Genomic DNA, 14,810 nt, shown 5'->3' with positions numbered 1-14,810 from the left:
CACTTTGGTTGTTTTTTTTCCCCTTGAACATCTGAGGTGCTTCTCTTCCTGCCTGAAGGTGACCAGGATGTTGTTTGTGAGAAGGTCAGATCATCGGTTCGGATGGAACGTTGAAAGCTCTCAGAGCAATCTTTGTTGTAAGGCTGAGGTCGCCGGGTGACCGCAGAGATCCATTTGTGTGCTCCTCCTGCAGAGAATACCACATTCATTGTGTTGCTCTCTTCCTGCACTGAAATGACTGCATTCTGACATACAAACCAGCTTTAGTTTACTGCTGGATGTGGAGACAACAACGTGGAGTTGGCCGGTCTGTAATCAGCAGATATCCTGCAGCGTTTTGACTTAATTTGTTAAATTGCAACAGGTCCTTGAGGCCTTTTAGAGGAAACCTAAAACTGCAGCAGGCTGATTGCTCCACGCGCATAAAAGCATCGTCTAAAAGCCACCTCGTTAGCGGGTTTGTGAAGGAGCGTTCAGTGCTTCGGTGCTCATGGTGAGGTAATACACCGGCGCTGAGAGTTATATTGGAGGTGACACCCAATCAGGCCTATAAATAGATTGTCACTCCCCCTTCAGGAGCCCAGCTGTAGCTTCTCCCAGGCATTTGATCACTTGTTTGTAGGGGACCGACATCACCCAACCGCTGCTTTGTCTCTGACTCCAAAACACACACACACACACACACACACACACACACACACACACACACACACCAGCACATGCCCGCCTCCAGCAGCTTCACAGCATGTGAGACAGACTTCCACCAGTGATTATGATGCTTTTTCTAAAGGCCGTCACTTTGCAGGCGGTTCACCTCGGGATTTCCCCCTATAAGCCACATTAAATCACTTCAATATTTATTGCCACCAGCAGACGGGCTCCGAGTAAAGCAAATTCTCTGATACTGTATCACTGTTGCGTAAATAAAATGCACTTAATTGGAAGGGATGGGGATGCAGGCACAAGCCTGTAAGCCTCATAACAAGTGGGAGTGTGAAGCATATGAAAATATATATGTATATATATATATATAAATAAATAAAAGCCCTGCAGCCTGTGTCTGACCCCAGTGAGTCACTGTCTACACAGGCTTGTCCAGAATTGGGCATGACTCATTAACGAGCACAAACATTTCTGAAGTGCACTTCTGTTGCTGGCTGCAGCATGTTACTCCAATTTGGATGGCGATGCTCAGTGTTGTGAGCCAACACTCTTTCTTTTAGACTTTTATTACACAACCATGCATGCAGGTGGAGCTGCATGTAACATAAGGACAGTGGTGAAAGATTGACAAAGTATATCTTATTGATTAAAAAAAGGGTAAAAAGTCTAAGCTTGCTAGATTAGAGGGGAGAAAGTGTTGTTGTTTTATTCATAATATTAATATATATATAATTATAATATGTGTGCTGTCTGTAATTCAGTCTTCATACAAAATCATATTGGCCAAAAACAAACAAACAATCAGCGTTTTGAGTTACACGCTCTCTTGTAAACGGCATCCCTGTGTGTGTGTGTGTGTGTGTGTGTGTGTGTGTGTGTGTGTGTGTGTGTGTGTGTGTGTGTGTGTGTGTGTGTGTGTGTGTGTGTGTGTGTGTGTGTGTGTGTGTGTGTGGTTTTTGCATGCCAGACACAAATTATGATCGCGCACAGTGAACAGTACCTATTAATAATTCATTTCTGCAAAAGGATCTATTTGCCCCCGCGTGCCTCTCCGGCGCGCGTGTGCACCTGCTGCCATTTGGTTGGTCACGACAGAAGCGTCTCCAATTATCCCGGAGCACATCCCTGTGTGTGTGTTTTTTTTTTCTTTCTTCTTTCGCGGCACCCATTTGCCTCCAGATGCGCATTGATGTGCGAGCGACTCCAGGTCAATGCTCATCGAAAACTCGAGAAACTCGCGTGTGAATAACTTAACTGCGGCGCAATTTGATTCATATTTGCGCAACGAAATAATCACAGAAGTTCTCCAATATGTAGGAAAGAAGTGTGCTTGTTTTTGTGATTAGTACAACTTGTTCCCATGGCTTCGGGGCGCGAGCGCCGTTTATTCACGTGATATGTAAAAAAAAAAAAAAAGAAAAACGCTCATTCACTTCGATGAGCATGCTGGTCCTCCTCAGTCCCCTCTAGCAGATCTGCCCGGGCGCGTGGGCCGCCTTCACGCGCCGCATCACGTTGCCAAAGCTCCCCCACCTGCACCTGCGTGGATGGCAAAGCGACGACAAGTTTCTTGGAGCGCGATGGTGGCGGCCGCTCGCTTCAGCACGCTGGACAGCGCTCGTGGAAGTTGGAGAGGACGGCGGCGCGCGAGGATTTAACTGTGTGTGTGTGTGGGGGGGAGAAAGCATCCGCTGCTGCTGTTTAGGGGAGACGAGCCACGGGGTGACCATGGTGGATCTGGAGCGCGCATTACCCACAACAGGCGCAGGTAAACCCGAGAGCGGACCCCCCGGACTGAGACATGGACTTTGCTGAGACCCTGCTCGCTTTGTTCATCATCGCGGTCGCGCTCGTCTCGCTGTCGTCCAACTTGTTGGTGCTGCTATGCTTCGTCTACAGCACCGAGATCCGCCGACAGGTGCCCGGCGTGTTCACCATGAACCTGTCCTTCTGCAACATCCTCATCACGGTGCTGAACATGCCGGCCACGCTGGTGGGGATCGTCCGCGGCCAGCAGCCGTTCGGGGACCGCGTGTGCCACGCGGTGAGCTTCCTGGAGACTTTCCTCACCGCCAACACCATGCTGAGCATGGCGGCGCTCAGCATCGACCGCTGGATAGCGGTGGTCTTCCCGCTCAGCTACTCCGCTAAGATGCGCTACAAGGACGCGCTCATCATGGTGTGCTACGCGTGGCTCCACTCCTTCACCTTCTCGCTGACGGCGCTGCTCTTCTCCTGGGCGGACTACAGCCGCGTGTACGCGTCCTGCACGCTGCAGCCGCGCGCCGAGGGCGACCGGATTAAGTTCACGGTGTTCACCGTGGTGTTCCACGCCACCAGCTTCGCGCTCTCGCTGCTCACGCTGTGCTTCACCTACCTGAAGGTGCTGAGAGTCGCCAGGTTTCACTGCAAGAGGATCGACATCATCACCATGCAGACGCTTTTCCTGCTGGTCGACATCCACCCGAGGTATACCCTCCACCGAACGCACTCCTCATTTAATACACACGATTTGTTATGCATCGTCTAAAAGTCTTGATTTGTCGTTTGCAGCGTGAAGCAGAGATGTTTAGCAGAGCAGAAGAGGAGAAAGCAGAGAGCCACCAAGAAGATCAGCATCTTCATCGGCTCCTTCATCATCTGCTTCGCTCCTTATGTAATTACAAGGTAAGAATCAAAAGTAACCTCATTTAAAAGATAAACAACAATGCATTTAATGTACCAAACTCATCACCATCAGATTGGTCACATCACAGTCTCCCTGAGCCATGAGATTGCTCATCAGTCACCTAAACAGGTGACTGCTCCCGCTGAAACACAAACCGCACAACAACAATAAAGGTACACGGCGATAAGTGGCTCTCAGAGAAGAGGGGAAGTGATTGAGGGGCCCCTGGAAGCCAGTCGTCAGCCGGATGTGGTGCTGATGATCCATCAGTCTGACGCGTGTGGTTCACGGGTGGGAAGAGAGAGGATGCATTAACGGGGATAAAAGTGTCTGAGGGATGGGAGCGACCCCGTGACCCTCGCTCACTGGAAGAGAACTGTCCAAACCAAAACAGCCACTTAGGATTATTCACCCTCATGGGTCTAAATTAGCATATTTTTGTGCATCAGCATGACAGTGTTGCATTAGAATTTACTGTGAGGAATTTGAAATACCTATAAAACAAGCCAAACAAAAGAAATCAAGTACATTTTTTTATTAATTAACGACACAGTAGAAGGAAATCTGTATCACAATGCATGTTGTATTTCCCTTTATTTCTTTGTTTGATTTGTTTTCATGTCTCATAATCCTAAAACACTGTTTGAAACTCAAAAGTGCAGCAATATTTTCCTCTATATCGGATATATAAGAAATGCTGGTGAACACAGTTATTACTGCTGTGAACGAAGGCAGAAAAAGCTGAAGTCATGTAGAAATCCTCCCTTTTGTGACCTCGCCTAATAACTTTCCTCCTATCCCCCGAGACTCAGTCTCACCTCATCATCCAACGACTTAAAAACGTAAGAAAATAAAAGAGCTCTGACTAAAAACAAACACCCATTCTGTTTCTGCTGCCGCCCCTTCAGGTTGGCCGAGCTTCTACCCTTCGTGGACGTCAACCGCCACTGGGGAATCATCAGCAAGTGCCTGACATACAGCAAGGCTGCGTCCGACCCCTTTGCCTACTCCCTCCTACGTCAGCAGTACAAGAAAGTCCTGGTTACTGTCGTCAACAGGCTGCTCCGCCGCGAACTCTACCCCTCGTCTGGCCACAACAGCTCTTTAGACACGGAGAACGACTACTGTCTCCAGAGGATCAGCTAATGGCGAGCGCGAGGACGTGGCTGACACGCACTGCGGGGCCGAAAATAAAGGTTGCCTCTCAGGGAAGGAGGTGGGCGGAGGAAGAGAGCGAGACAAAAAGGACAGGATATTGTTAGGGAGGGAAAAGAGAGCATATAGTGGGTGGAGGGGGGAGAAGGAGGAGACAGTAATGTGGGGGGGAGGATGAAGGGGCGAAGGAGGAGCGACGGGGACCATGTGGCCTCAGACGGTATTGGCAAACAAGGGACGCGTGATTCATCGGCGAAACACTCACGACCGCACCAGTGCACACGCAGATCAGACGAATCAATTTCATCGAATAAGTCACGGGTCCAGATTCATCTCAAACCGGAGGACCACACAGCTGGATGCTGGGCCCCCTCCTCTTCCTCCCCCCCATCTCCCCTCTCTTTGAGCGGCGTGTATAAAGTGGCCTTTTGTACTCTGCCAACCACTTTGTAATGATTTTGGCAAAATCCACATGCAGTGACCTTTCCTCCACCACAAAAACGCAGGCCGATGGTCGATAGGTGGCGGAGCGAAGACGTGAGGAGGAGGAGGAGGAGGAGGGGATTCGGTGGCTCCCCATCCTGGATAGCATTGTAGGTGGAGACCCGACTGCTGCACATTACTGCTGTGTTCTGTATTGACCATGTTAGGCTGCTTTACAGTTTCGTGTCAGTCACTGAATATCGATGCACTTTGTCCGATTCTCTCAGAGCTACTATAGTCACAGGAGCCAAAGGCAAATTCCATGTACGCCATGATATTGAATGGAAAGGATGGTGATATTCTGGGATTTTCTTCAACAAATGTTGCTTTTTTTTTTTTTAGATTTGTTGCATGTCGCCCTTTATTTGACATGCATCACAGGTCCAGGATCAGCTTCCACCACGATTCAAGCATGCCGTATTAAATTAGATCCAACTCTCTCGTGATTTGAACCAGCCTTTTTCTCACGAGTCCAGGAGGCGGGAGTAATGTGATCTCGTTAGCGGGATCAATTCATAATTCGGTGAATTTGTTGAAAGTCCCTCAGAATATCACCCGACTTCTCCCTTTTTCAGTGTGAGTTTCTAACTGAATGTACTAGAGGTAGCCCACTTTTGACTGGAAACGCATTTGTGCAACTGTGCTTTCGTTTTTTGCCAGTTGACTGGAGGGAGATGTTTCTATGGGTATTTAAATGACGTCGTTATATATATTTGCACTGTACAGGATCAAGTTTTTTTGTCTAGATAAAAGGGAAGCAAATGTGATGTAGCATAGAAACGCTTTCAAAGTGCTTTAAACACACCGTTTTGTGTTTGTGCCGGATTTGAATATATGACTTTTTTCCAGCAAGTTAACCAGAATAGCTGTTTTATTATTAAAAACATCGGTTTCTTTTCGATGTACTTAACGCACATGTATTTTTTCCTCCTGCAACCACTTGCTGTTCTCTGGCAGTGTGATGAGCTATTAGTGGAACAGGCTATGTGCAATAAAAGCTGTCGATTACAAAGCTATTAAAAATATTGTGTTTTCACAGTAATGCGAATCCAGATAATGGCCCCTTTTTATTTAATTCCTTCTTCTGTTGTTTGCAAATCAAATTCAAACAATGCAGTTAAAAGTCTCAGACGCTAAACGGGGAGAGTTTTATTCAAATGAGATAACGATTGTGGGGAAAATCCGTTCAATATATTAAATTGATGGATGCGGGTGTACTTGTTGTAGACTTTGGGTTCCTTGTTCACCACCAGCTCCTCATCTGTTCCTCCATCACATTGTTTGGTCTCCAGCTGCCTCGTTGGGCCTCATTCTATCATAGATGGTATATGGTGTAAATGTCTCTGTTGCAGCAGCGTTATTGCCAAGTGTAATTAAAGGGACGGGTCAATGATCTTTTTTTTTTTTTGCCAATTAGTGAATCTGATTTATTCTGACTGCTACTTCATTTCATGCATGGAATCAGGCCAACGGTCATCATTCAGAGACGTGAAGGGATCACCGTGTTTTTTTTTTTTGGCTAACTCAACCACTGGCTCCTCTGAATTCACATGAAAAGCAGCTGAAGGTCGTACGGAAGCCGGGGTTTGGCTATAACATGTCGTCTAATTAACCCCGGTCACTGGAAAAACGGCTCAAGGAGAAAGTGGCGATTAAAACCGTTGAAATGGAAAATGTATGCCTAGAAAAAAAGATCTGTTCAAGTTTAAAAGGGAAATAACTTACTCAACTGAGTGAGTTACGGTACAGATTTATGACACAGTAGTATCTTAACTCACGCTGCTCATTACAGCCAGAGGGCCGATATCACGTTGAAGATCCTCCATCCGGTCTCGCACCCAGGGGTGCTGCGCCCGCCTGCCTGCCTGATGAATAATCATGCTTCCCATTACGCTAATTCAGATGGCCTCAGCCCGAAGGAGAGGCGACCCTATAATTAGTTGGATGAGTAAAGCAAGCTCAGTGTAATGAAGCTCGAAGATGGCATGACAAAAAATGTTTTTTTCGAGCATTGAATGAGGATGTGGAGATGTTCACCTGAAGTTAAATGGACACAAATCAGGTCAGGTGGCAATCACCTCCACTGGGGTTCCAAGCAAATGAGCTCTTCTCTTGACATTGAAAGGTTTGGCTCTCTGATTGTCTTGGTAGTGGTTTTGAGTCATTGACTCATCAAGGAGACTTTTAAGCTTAAAGGACTGCAGCTATAGTGGCCCCTCACCCAAGCCTTTTTACTTTAATGTTAACTTTCTGGCTTCATTTTTCTGATTTAACGAGGAAGTTTGACCCAAAATTACAGAGAACATCTCTTAATTTCTTTCTCAGCTGATTACAAAGCAATATCCCACAGGTGGTTGAAAGAAAATCCCAGGACTGAAGCCGCCTATGAACGATGGAGGTATAACAACGTGGCTACGGATACAAAGTTGGACACACAAAAGCCGCCACCCAGAACCATCATGGAACAAAGAAGGAGGGAGGCCGAGGACTACAGAGTCCACTATCCAGGGTGAAACCACCAAGAACCAGGACTACATCAGGCAGATGGACCCAGATACCCGATAATGAGGAGGAGGAAGAGGAGGAAGAGGGTGAACCATCATGGAAGGACAAGCACCAACAACACAGAGGCTCTAATCAGAGCAGAGCAGGCTGATGCTGCTCTGATTGGCCAGTTAGCGTCCGAGGGGCGGGACTAATCAATTAAGCGGGGTGAGAATCTTAATGAATGAAGCCTGTCCAGGGGATTCATTTGCATTAATCATCATTCATTTGAATCCAGAGTAAAAAAAAACCCTCTATAACTTAACATTAACATTTTTAACCTTTAAAATTCAACGAAATCTCGTGAATGTGCGCCTAAATCTCATGTTTTTCTCATTTCCATGCACATGGCGCAACTTCACCTCAGGAGTCACTTCCTCTGTAATTTGATAGTTGACCGTAATACGTGTAATAAAGTGAGGCAAGTTCTGGGGGGAAAGTTTTCCTTGCAGACTGAGGGAAACAGACGCACACCGTCTGCTCTGCGAGTGCGAGGTGCCACATCGAAACGGGATTACGGGAAGATGAGCGCGCTGCTGATCCTGGCGCAGTTGTTGGTCCTCGCGTCGTGTGCCCCTCGACGGTGTGACCCAGGATTTCGAGGTAAAAGTTTGTTTTTTTATCACCTTTATGCGATGACATTCTTTATTATGATGCGCGCAAATCCGGGGAACCTGCTGCGCGAATTGCGCGTATTTTGCGCATAGTTTTTCTAGCTTCAGAAACTCACTTTGATGGATTAAAACTTGCTTGTGTGTAACTTTTAATAAAAAATAATAAAAATGATAGTGATCAGATGTTGACCTGTTGTTTTTTACGTGTCTGGTATTAATAATCCAGATGAAAATGACCTCAATGATTCAGATTCATAATAAAATCAAACACGTTGCACTTCTACTGACTTGATGATGTTTTTGCAGACATGCAGGCATTTTTTTAGAGAGCTGCAGAAACATAACCAGTCGTAGATCCAGCAGAGCAGGCCGCGCTGGAAGCATTTGCAGCGACAACACTGCCCCCTAGTGTCCGCCTGTTGTTGACGTGCTGATGTGTCTTTCAGGGCTTTGCAAGGCGACAGTGGAGGAAAAACGTAAGTACCCTTGTGCTCGTCGTGTCTCAAGAGCTTTGTGTCATCACGTTGAAGCAGCTGATCCTCTCCCTGGGCTGTAATCTCCCTAAATGGGATACTTTTTTCTTGAAAATCACATAAACGTCCAGGCTCTGAGTCTCCCTGACAAGTGTTTTTACAGTTACATCATGTTTTTTCACAACAACACACACAGAAAAGATGAGCTCATAGGTCACACTGGGGCGTAGTCTAAATGGGATCTGGCCCCGAAAGCCATAAGACCGTCTCTTGTATTTTTAGATGAGCAATGGAAGTATAAAATATTCACATTCTAATTTCCAGGGATAATAGTGAGGCTCATCATTAAGCGTGTGATGGATAGAGATGTCTGGATCCCTTGAGGGTGAAAAAAAAAGATACATTTAGATTCATTTAGACTGTTCCTGTTATCACCTTAAAATTAAACTTTTCTGTCTTTTTCCCTCAGCCAAATGCACCGATGTGTTGCTCTCCTACTGCGAGGACATGTCCTACGCTCAGACCATGTTCCCGAACATCCTCGGACACAAGAGCCGCGTGGACGCCGAGGCGGGCGCCGAGTACCTCCTCATGAGCGTGGTGGAGTCCCTGCTCGGGGGCGAGTGCAACCCCGAGATCCGGATGCTGGGCTGCTCCGTGCTGACCCCGCGCTGCGAGAAGGACAAGGTGCTGAAGCCCTGCCGCAGCACCTGCGAGACGGTGCAGAAAAGGTGCGGCCACGCCTTCGACAAGATATCGATGGCGTGGCCTTACTTCCTGGACTGCGACCGCTTCTTCGTCAGCGAAGAGGAGGGATGCTACGACCCACTGGAAGGCCTCACAGGTGACAGCTACATCCTTTAACCCATTATATTGTATTATTTAGTGTTTTACACTTCATCTGCAGGAGAAACACAAGTTCTAACGGAGCATCTGGTTCACACACATGCTCGTGTGGCTCACCTCAAAATAAAATCCAACTCCAACGCCTTCCTTCCCCACATAAAGCCCTCACTTAGCCGGGTCCTGTGGCTATTGTCATGTGTTTTTATTAGCAGCCTGTCAGTGTAAATGGACCCTTAATGCACCACAGAAAGGCTAAACATTGTCTGAGAGTACTTTATAAAAAAACAGTTGTAAAGTCAAAGAGCCGTTTCTTAAGACAAAAAAAAAGAAAAAAAGAAAAGAGATCCTCCGCTGCCAGTCAGGGAGGAAATGTGTGAGCCACGTGAGAGCAGGAATTTATGCAGGACAGACGGAGCCGTCTGTGTACAGTAAAAAAACGCCCACATGGTCATCAAGCCAGCCAATTAAAGGAACTCTGTGCTGCTAAATACAAGTATTTCACCTTTTATTCTACTGCAAATGTGTTTCATCCATGTAGATTTTGAGCTCAGATGTCTGGCAGCAGGTTGGACCTGTGTTATTATTCTGATAAATACATTCATTTGCGACCTCAAGCTCTTCACATAGTTATGTATTAATTATGTAAACGTTGTCACATGTTAGAAAAGAGATAAAGAGGGGTATGGCTGCTGCCTCCATGTACTAGTGCATACTGTTAAAGGGGAAAGTGTCAGCTCTACATGCACGCTCTGGATAAATGGGAAGAAGATTGAACCTATAATTATATACCTATAATAACAGTTTGACAAATCATGCATTTACACAGAGCTTTAATGGTTTCTGCTGAGTGTGAATAGAAAAACAAGAAAAACTGTTGCTGCATATCGACTCTGCTAGGTTTCTGCTGTACATACCAGACTCTTCAAACGCTCTATTAATAGCATGGCAGCCTTACAAGAATGTAGAGGGCCGTTTTTTTTGGTTCGATGGATCTAAAATGTGGCTGTTGGATCTAAAACGGATGAGACGATGCTGTGTTCTCCTCCACAGCGGAGCAGGAAGTGGACAGCATGGAGGCGCCCGAGGACCCGGCCGCCGACGTGCAGTTCACCTATCACACCAACGCCCAGATGGTCAGCGTGCTGAAGAAGACCGAGGAGCAGTGCTCCGACGTGGCGAGGACCTACAGCATCGGCCGCAGCATGGAGGGCAGGGAGCTGCTGGTGATAGAGTTCTCCGGGAACCCCGGCGGACACGAACTGCGTGAGTAGAGCTCGCCAAAGTCTGCGTAGATAGACATTATCAAGGGAGTTCAACCAGCAGCCGTACATGTGACCCTTCTGCAGTGGAGCCGGAGATAAAGTACATCGGCAACATGCATGGAAACGAAGCGGTGGGCCGCCAGCTGCTCATCTTCCTGGCCCAGTACATGTGCATGGAGTACCTGATGGGCAACGAGCGCATCCAGACACTCATCAACACCACCCGCATCCACATCCTGCCCTCCATGAACCCTGATGGATACGAGCTGGCGGTTTCTGGACTCCAGGACAACAGCTACGGCGATGACGAGGAGGAGCAGGTCAGTTCTCCACATGCGTTTGTTGTTTGTTGCCAGTTTGATTCCCAAAAAAACCCAACCGAGCATCCTAATCTCGCACAGCCTCGTCCGGCGTTACGTAACGGAGCATATATGATGTTTAAATACCTGTTTTTCTGAAACTCACATTTGTGAATGCCTCAGGGTCGCAGATATGATTCCTGGAACATCGGCCGGAACAACGCTCAGAACATGGACCTGAACAGAAACTTCCCCGATCTGACGTCCACCGTCTACGGCCGACGCCGACTGAAGCGCTACCGCACCGACCACGTCCCAATCCCAGACTATTACTGGTTTGGTAAGGTACAGTATGAATCCATACCCATATGTGTCATGATGTCAGAGGATTTGATTTAATAGCCCGATGGGGTGACATTGATGGGCTCCCACGGCTTTAAATCAAATAAACCTGCTTTGTTTCATTCCTTGGTCCCAATAAGTCTCAATGCTGCCATCCAGGTTGCCCCGGAGACGTACGCCGTCATGAAATGGATCCGCTCCATCCCGTTCGTGCTCTCCGCTAGCTTCCACGGCGGGGACCTGCTGGTGTCCTACCCCTACGACCTGTCCAAGCACCCGCTGAAGGAGAACATGTTCTCCTCAGCGCCGGACGACCAGGTGAACGGGCTCCTTTAAACACGACGCCAGTCAAAAGGGCACCGAAATCCACAAAATAAAATAATTCTAACCTTTTAATGAATGATAGCGGCTAAAAAATACCCATGAAGGTGTTTCACATACAAACAATACATGTTTCAATATATAAATAAATAAATAAGTAACCCTCAGGCTTTTATTCTGAAGGTATTCAAGCATCTTGCAGAGACATATGCAAGTGCCCACGAGACGATGTCCAGTGAAAACGCCCAGTGTGGACCGTCGTCCCGTAGTACCAGCGTGAAAGGGACCGTGAACGGAGCACAGTGGTCCAGCATCGCAGGGGGTGAGTTGAAAACAGTGTCAAGTATGTAAGTGAAATGTTAGATGGAGCCACTAGAGGTCGCTGTAAGGCCAGTTATGATGGAGATGAAGGAAAGCAGTGAGGTGTAGAGGAAAGGTCAACACTATTTCTCATGGATTTTGGGTAAAAATATTTATATTTTTATGTTTTTTTTGTGTGTGGTCAGGTATGCAAGACTTCAACTATCTTCACACCAACTGTTTGGAGGTGACGGTGGAGCTGGGTTGTGATAAATTCCCCCCCGAGGAGGAGCTGTTCCTCGCCTGGCATCAAAACCACGAGGCTTTAATAACATTTATGGAAGCGGTAAGAGTGTGATTGTTTTTCTTAGTTTGTTAATATCGGTGTGTTCGATCTCCACGTTGGTCTGCATGGACAAAACCAATATTTAATATTCAAGCAAACGATTTTTTCTGTCTTGTGTCGCCCCTCAGGTCCACGGAGGCATCAAAGGACTCGTAAAAGATGAGGCGGGAAACGCAATCGGAGGCGCACGGATATCGGTCAAAGGAATACGGCACGACATTACCACAGGTAATACAGCTGCTAACAAGATTTACTGGACTAGAGATAAAGGATTAGTGCGGTAAAAGCAGAAATACCCTGCTTTTAGTCCAGTGTCGTACTGCTACTCACATATAAGCATGTAAGTCCACTCCTCCTCCTTCTCCCTGCCCAGCTGAAAACGGAGACTACTGGCGCCTCCTCACCCACGGCGTCCACATCGTGACCGCCTCGGCCCCGGGCTACACCAGAGCCGTGAAGAAAGTCCACCTGCCTCGCCGCATGCAGACGGCGGGCCGCGTGGACTTCGTGCTGCAGAAAGCCCCGCCGGAGCCCGACGCGCTCCAGGAAGAGGAGGCCATTCTGGCGAGGATCACCTACGACCGCTTTGACCCCTACAACCAGTACGAGCGATACACCCTGATGGCCGACTTGAGCCAGCAGCACGAGGAGAGAGCGGAGAAGCCCTGGTGGTGGAGCTACTTCGTCCTGCCGGGAGGCCCTGCACCCACCTGGCTGCTCAAACAGCTTTAGTGTTTCTACAGTGTTCACACCACAGTTATCGCGTCGGGAACCTGCTGCTTTGTTGTTGATGTTACGCCGCAGAAATGTGTAAAAGCTAGCTGGCTGGCCTTCATGCTTGCTTTCACGCCCTACATAACTTCAGTTAATTATCACGATTAAATAAAAGTTTTTATACTTTTATACCAATTTCACAGCAGAAGTCACTTTTGTGTCAATTATTGTTTGATTGATGCAGTTTATACAGGAACTCACTTTTCATTTAAATCTCTTGGGACGTATATTTTTTTTATAGAATGTAACTGAATTGATTATTATTTACAACTACTTTCAAACAACAATAAACACAAAAAAAACAAAATAATGGGAAATTGTAATTAAACCAGGTAGCCACTAGGGGGCAGGCTAAATCAACCTCTGGCCCGAGTCGCTGCAAACCATGGTGTTTGTTTATTTTCTTCCACACAGAGAGATCTTCAGCCATTATGCTGAGTCAGAGTTTTGCAGGAACGACGGACTCTTGATTTCTTTTGCATTTATTTTGTTTCTTCAGTTGAATGTATTATATATATAATATCACAGTAAAAAAGTTATTTTTTTTAAACCTTAGACCCCTTAAAATGAAGCATTGTAATTGATTATATCAGAAATATGTCAATATTAAGTGAGAAGTTAAAGATGTTTTGTTGATGTTTTCTTCAATCAACGTTACTCCCTTTATTACCTGATGTTACATAACTTCCTCCCACACACCTGAGCAGCAAGGATGTTTTTGTAAACTGAAACTTCATTTCTGTTTGTGTGTATTTCCAGCTGTCAGCTTCATGTGGAGGAGCTAAGCTACGCCTCAAATAGTTCCTGCTGTGAAAAGTTCACCTATGTTTTGGCTTGTAAATGTTCCCGTGAAATATATATATATATAAAAAAATGACAAAGAAGGAAGTATAAATAGTGGGATTGGTGATTGCCAAGTGGAATGGGTATTTAGAAAAAGGGAGGAAGCAAACATGAAAAAAGGGCAATGGAGACCTGACCTTGTGGAGTGCTAGATAGAACTAAGGATGAACACCTGAATGAAGCCAGGTGGATCCCTCAATGAAAAGTCCCACAAATGTGAATGAATCATGCCAGACCATCACCAGCTCCAGGGTCTGCCCGAGTCCTACAACTAATAAACACGACAGCCTTTTTTTCTGTAAGGTCACAGGGAAGCATGGGAAAAGCAAATTAGCCCCGCATAAAGGTCAAAGAATGCTATTACACAATCGCAGTGAGAAGTCTGCTAGTTGACCCGTGAGGGGGCAGTGAAAAAAAAACACCAGGCTTCTCAGGGGACTTTTTACAAAAACACAAACAGATGATTTGGCATTAAACCGGCTCAGCCAAACATCAGAGGAGAGACCTCCATCTACAGCGGAGCTGGAAAATACCGTAGATCGTCCCGGTCACACGTAGCCTTCTGTGGAGGGACTGTCAAATGTTTTAAATACTGGAAATCATGATAAACTACAGGCGTTACAATGCCTGGGAGTTGGAATCGGACCATCTCCCTAATAGCATTTAATGTGTAGTCACCAAGGCAATAATATGACAGTGTTGCTCAGTTGTCATAGTGATGCCTTGGGTTGTCATCATGTGATCACAGGTGGTTGTATGTGGGAGGAGAGGAACCGCTGTCTCCTAACCCCGTCTCCATGACAACAAAACAGCTTGCAGTGGAAGGATGCAGGATGTGACTCAAAGTTCTGGAAAGTGAGTGAGTGAGTGAGTGAGT

The 14,810-nt window shown here is 46.7% G+C and overlaps 2 protein-coding genes across 2 annotated transcripts; both read left to right on the top strand.

Moving 5' to 3' along the window:
- Nucleotides 1-1,856: 1,856 nt before the first annotated feature.
- gpr78b (G protein-coupled receptor 78b) lies at nucleotides 1,857-6,303 on the top strand. Its single transcript, XM_084002997.1, has 3 exons — nucleotides 1,857-3,132; nucleotides 3,217-3,330; nucleotides 4,240-6,303. Exons 1-3 carry the CDS (start codon nucleotides 2,465-2,467, stop codon nucleotides 4,475-4,477), a joined length of 1,020 nt encoding a protein of 339 aa, XP_083859123.1. The 5' UTR covers nucleotides 1,857-2,464; the 3' UTR covers nucleotides 4,478-6,303.
- Nucleotides 6,304-7,957: 1,654 nt separating this feature from the next.
- On the top strand, nucleotides 7,958-13,225 carry LOC311008971 (carboxypeptidase Z-like). Its single transcript, XM_084002936.1, has 11 exons — nucleotides 7,958-8,116; nucleotides 8,574-8,603; nucleotides 9,070-9,444; nucleotides 10,497-10,709; nucleotides 10,793-11,028; nucleotides 11,191-11,352; nucleotides 11,509-11,667; nucleotides 11,854-11,992; nucleotides 12,177-12,316; nucleotides 12,445-12,544; nucleotides 12,690-13,225. Exons 1-11 carry the CDS (start codon nucleotides 8,038-8,040, stop codon nucleotides 13,046-13,048), a joined length of 1,992 nt encoding a protein of 663 aa, XP_083859062.1. The 5' UTR covers nucleotides 7,958-8,037; the 3' UTR covers nucleotides 13,049-13,225.
- Nucleotides 13,226-14,810: the final 1,585 nt, after the last annotated feature.

Source organism: Eutrigla gurnardus (assembly GCF_963514095.1).
Source record: "Eutrigla gurnardus genome assembly, chromosome: 23".
NCBI classification, from domain to species: Eukaryota; Metazoa; Chordata; class Actinopteri; order Perciformes; family Triglidae; genus Eutrigla; species Eutrigla gurnardus.
Note: the sequence above shows the minus strand (reverse complement) of the source record. Positions and strands in the feature narration are given on the sequence as shown.

What these genes read in the sequence shown, in the direction of transcription:
- gpr78b (XM_084002997.1), top strand. Translation starts at nt 2,465, where the DNA reads ATGGACTTTGCTGAGACCCTGCTCGCTTTGTTCATCATCGCGGTCGCG. An exon ending in CTGGTCGACATCCACCCGAG is followed by an intron (nt 3,133 to 3,216) that starts GTATACCCTCCA and finishes TGTCGTTTGCAG; the next exon opens with CGTGAAGCAGAGATGTTTAG. An exon ending in GCTCCTTATGTAATTACAAG is followed by an intron (nt 3,331 to 4,239) that starts GTAAGAATCAAA and finishes CCGCCCCTTCAG; the next exon opens with GTTGGCCGAGCTTCTACCCT.
- LOC311008971 (XM_084002936.1), top strand. Translation starts at nt 8,038, where the DNA reads ATGAGCGCGCTGCTGATCCTGGCGCAGTTGTTGGTCCTCGCGTCGTGT. An exon ending in GCGATGACGAGGAGGAGCAG is followed by an intron (nt 11,029 to 11,190) that starts GTCAGTTCTCCA and finishes TGAATGCCTCAG; the next exon opens with GGTCGCAGATATGATTCCTG. An exon ending in GTGGTCCAGCATCGCAGGGG is followed by an intron (nt 11,993 to 12,176) that starts GTGAGTTGAAAA and finishes GTGTGTGGTCAG; the next exon opens with GTATGCAAGACTTCAACTAT.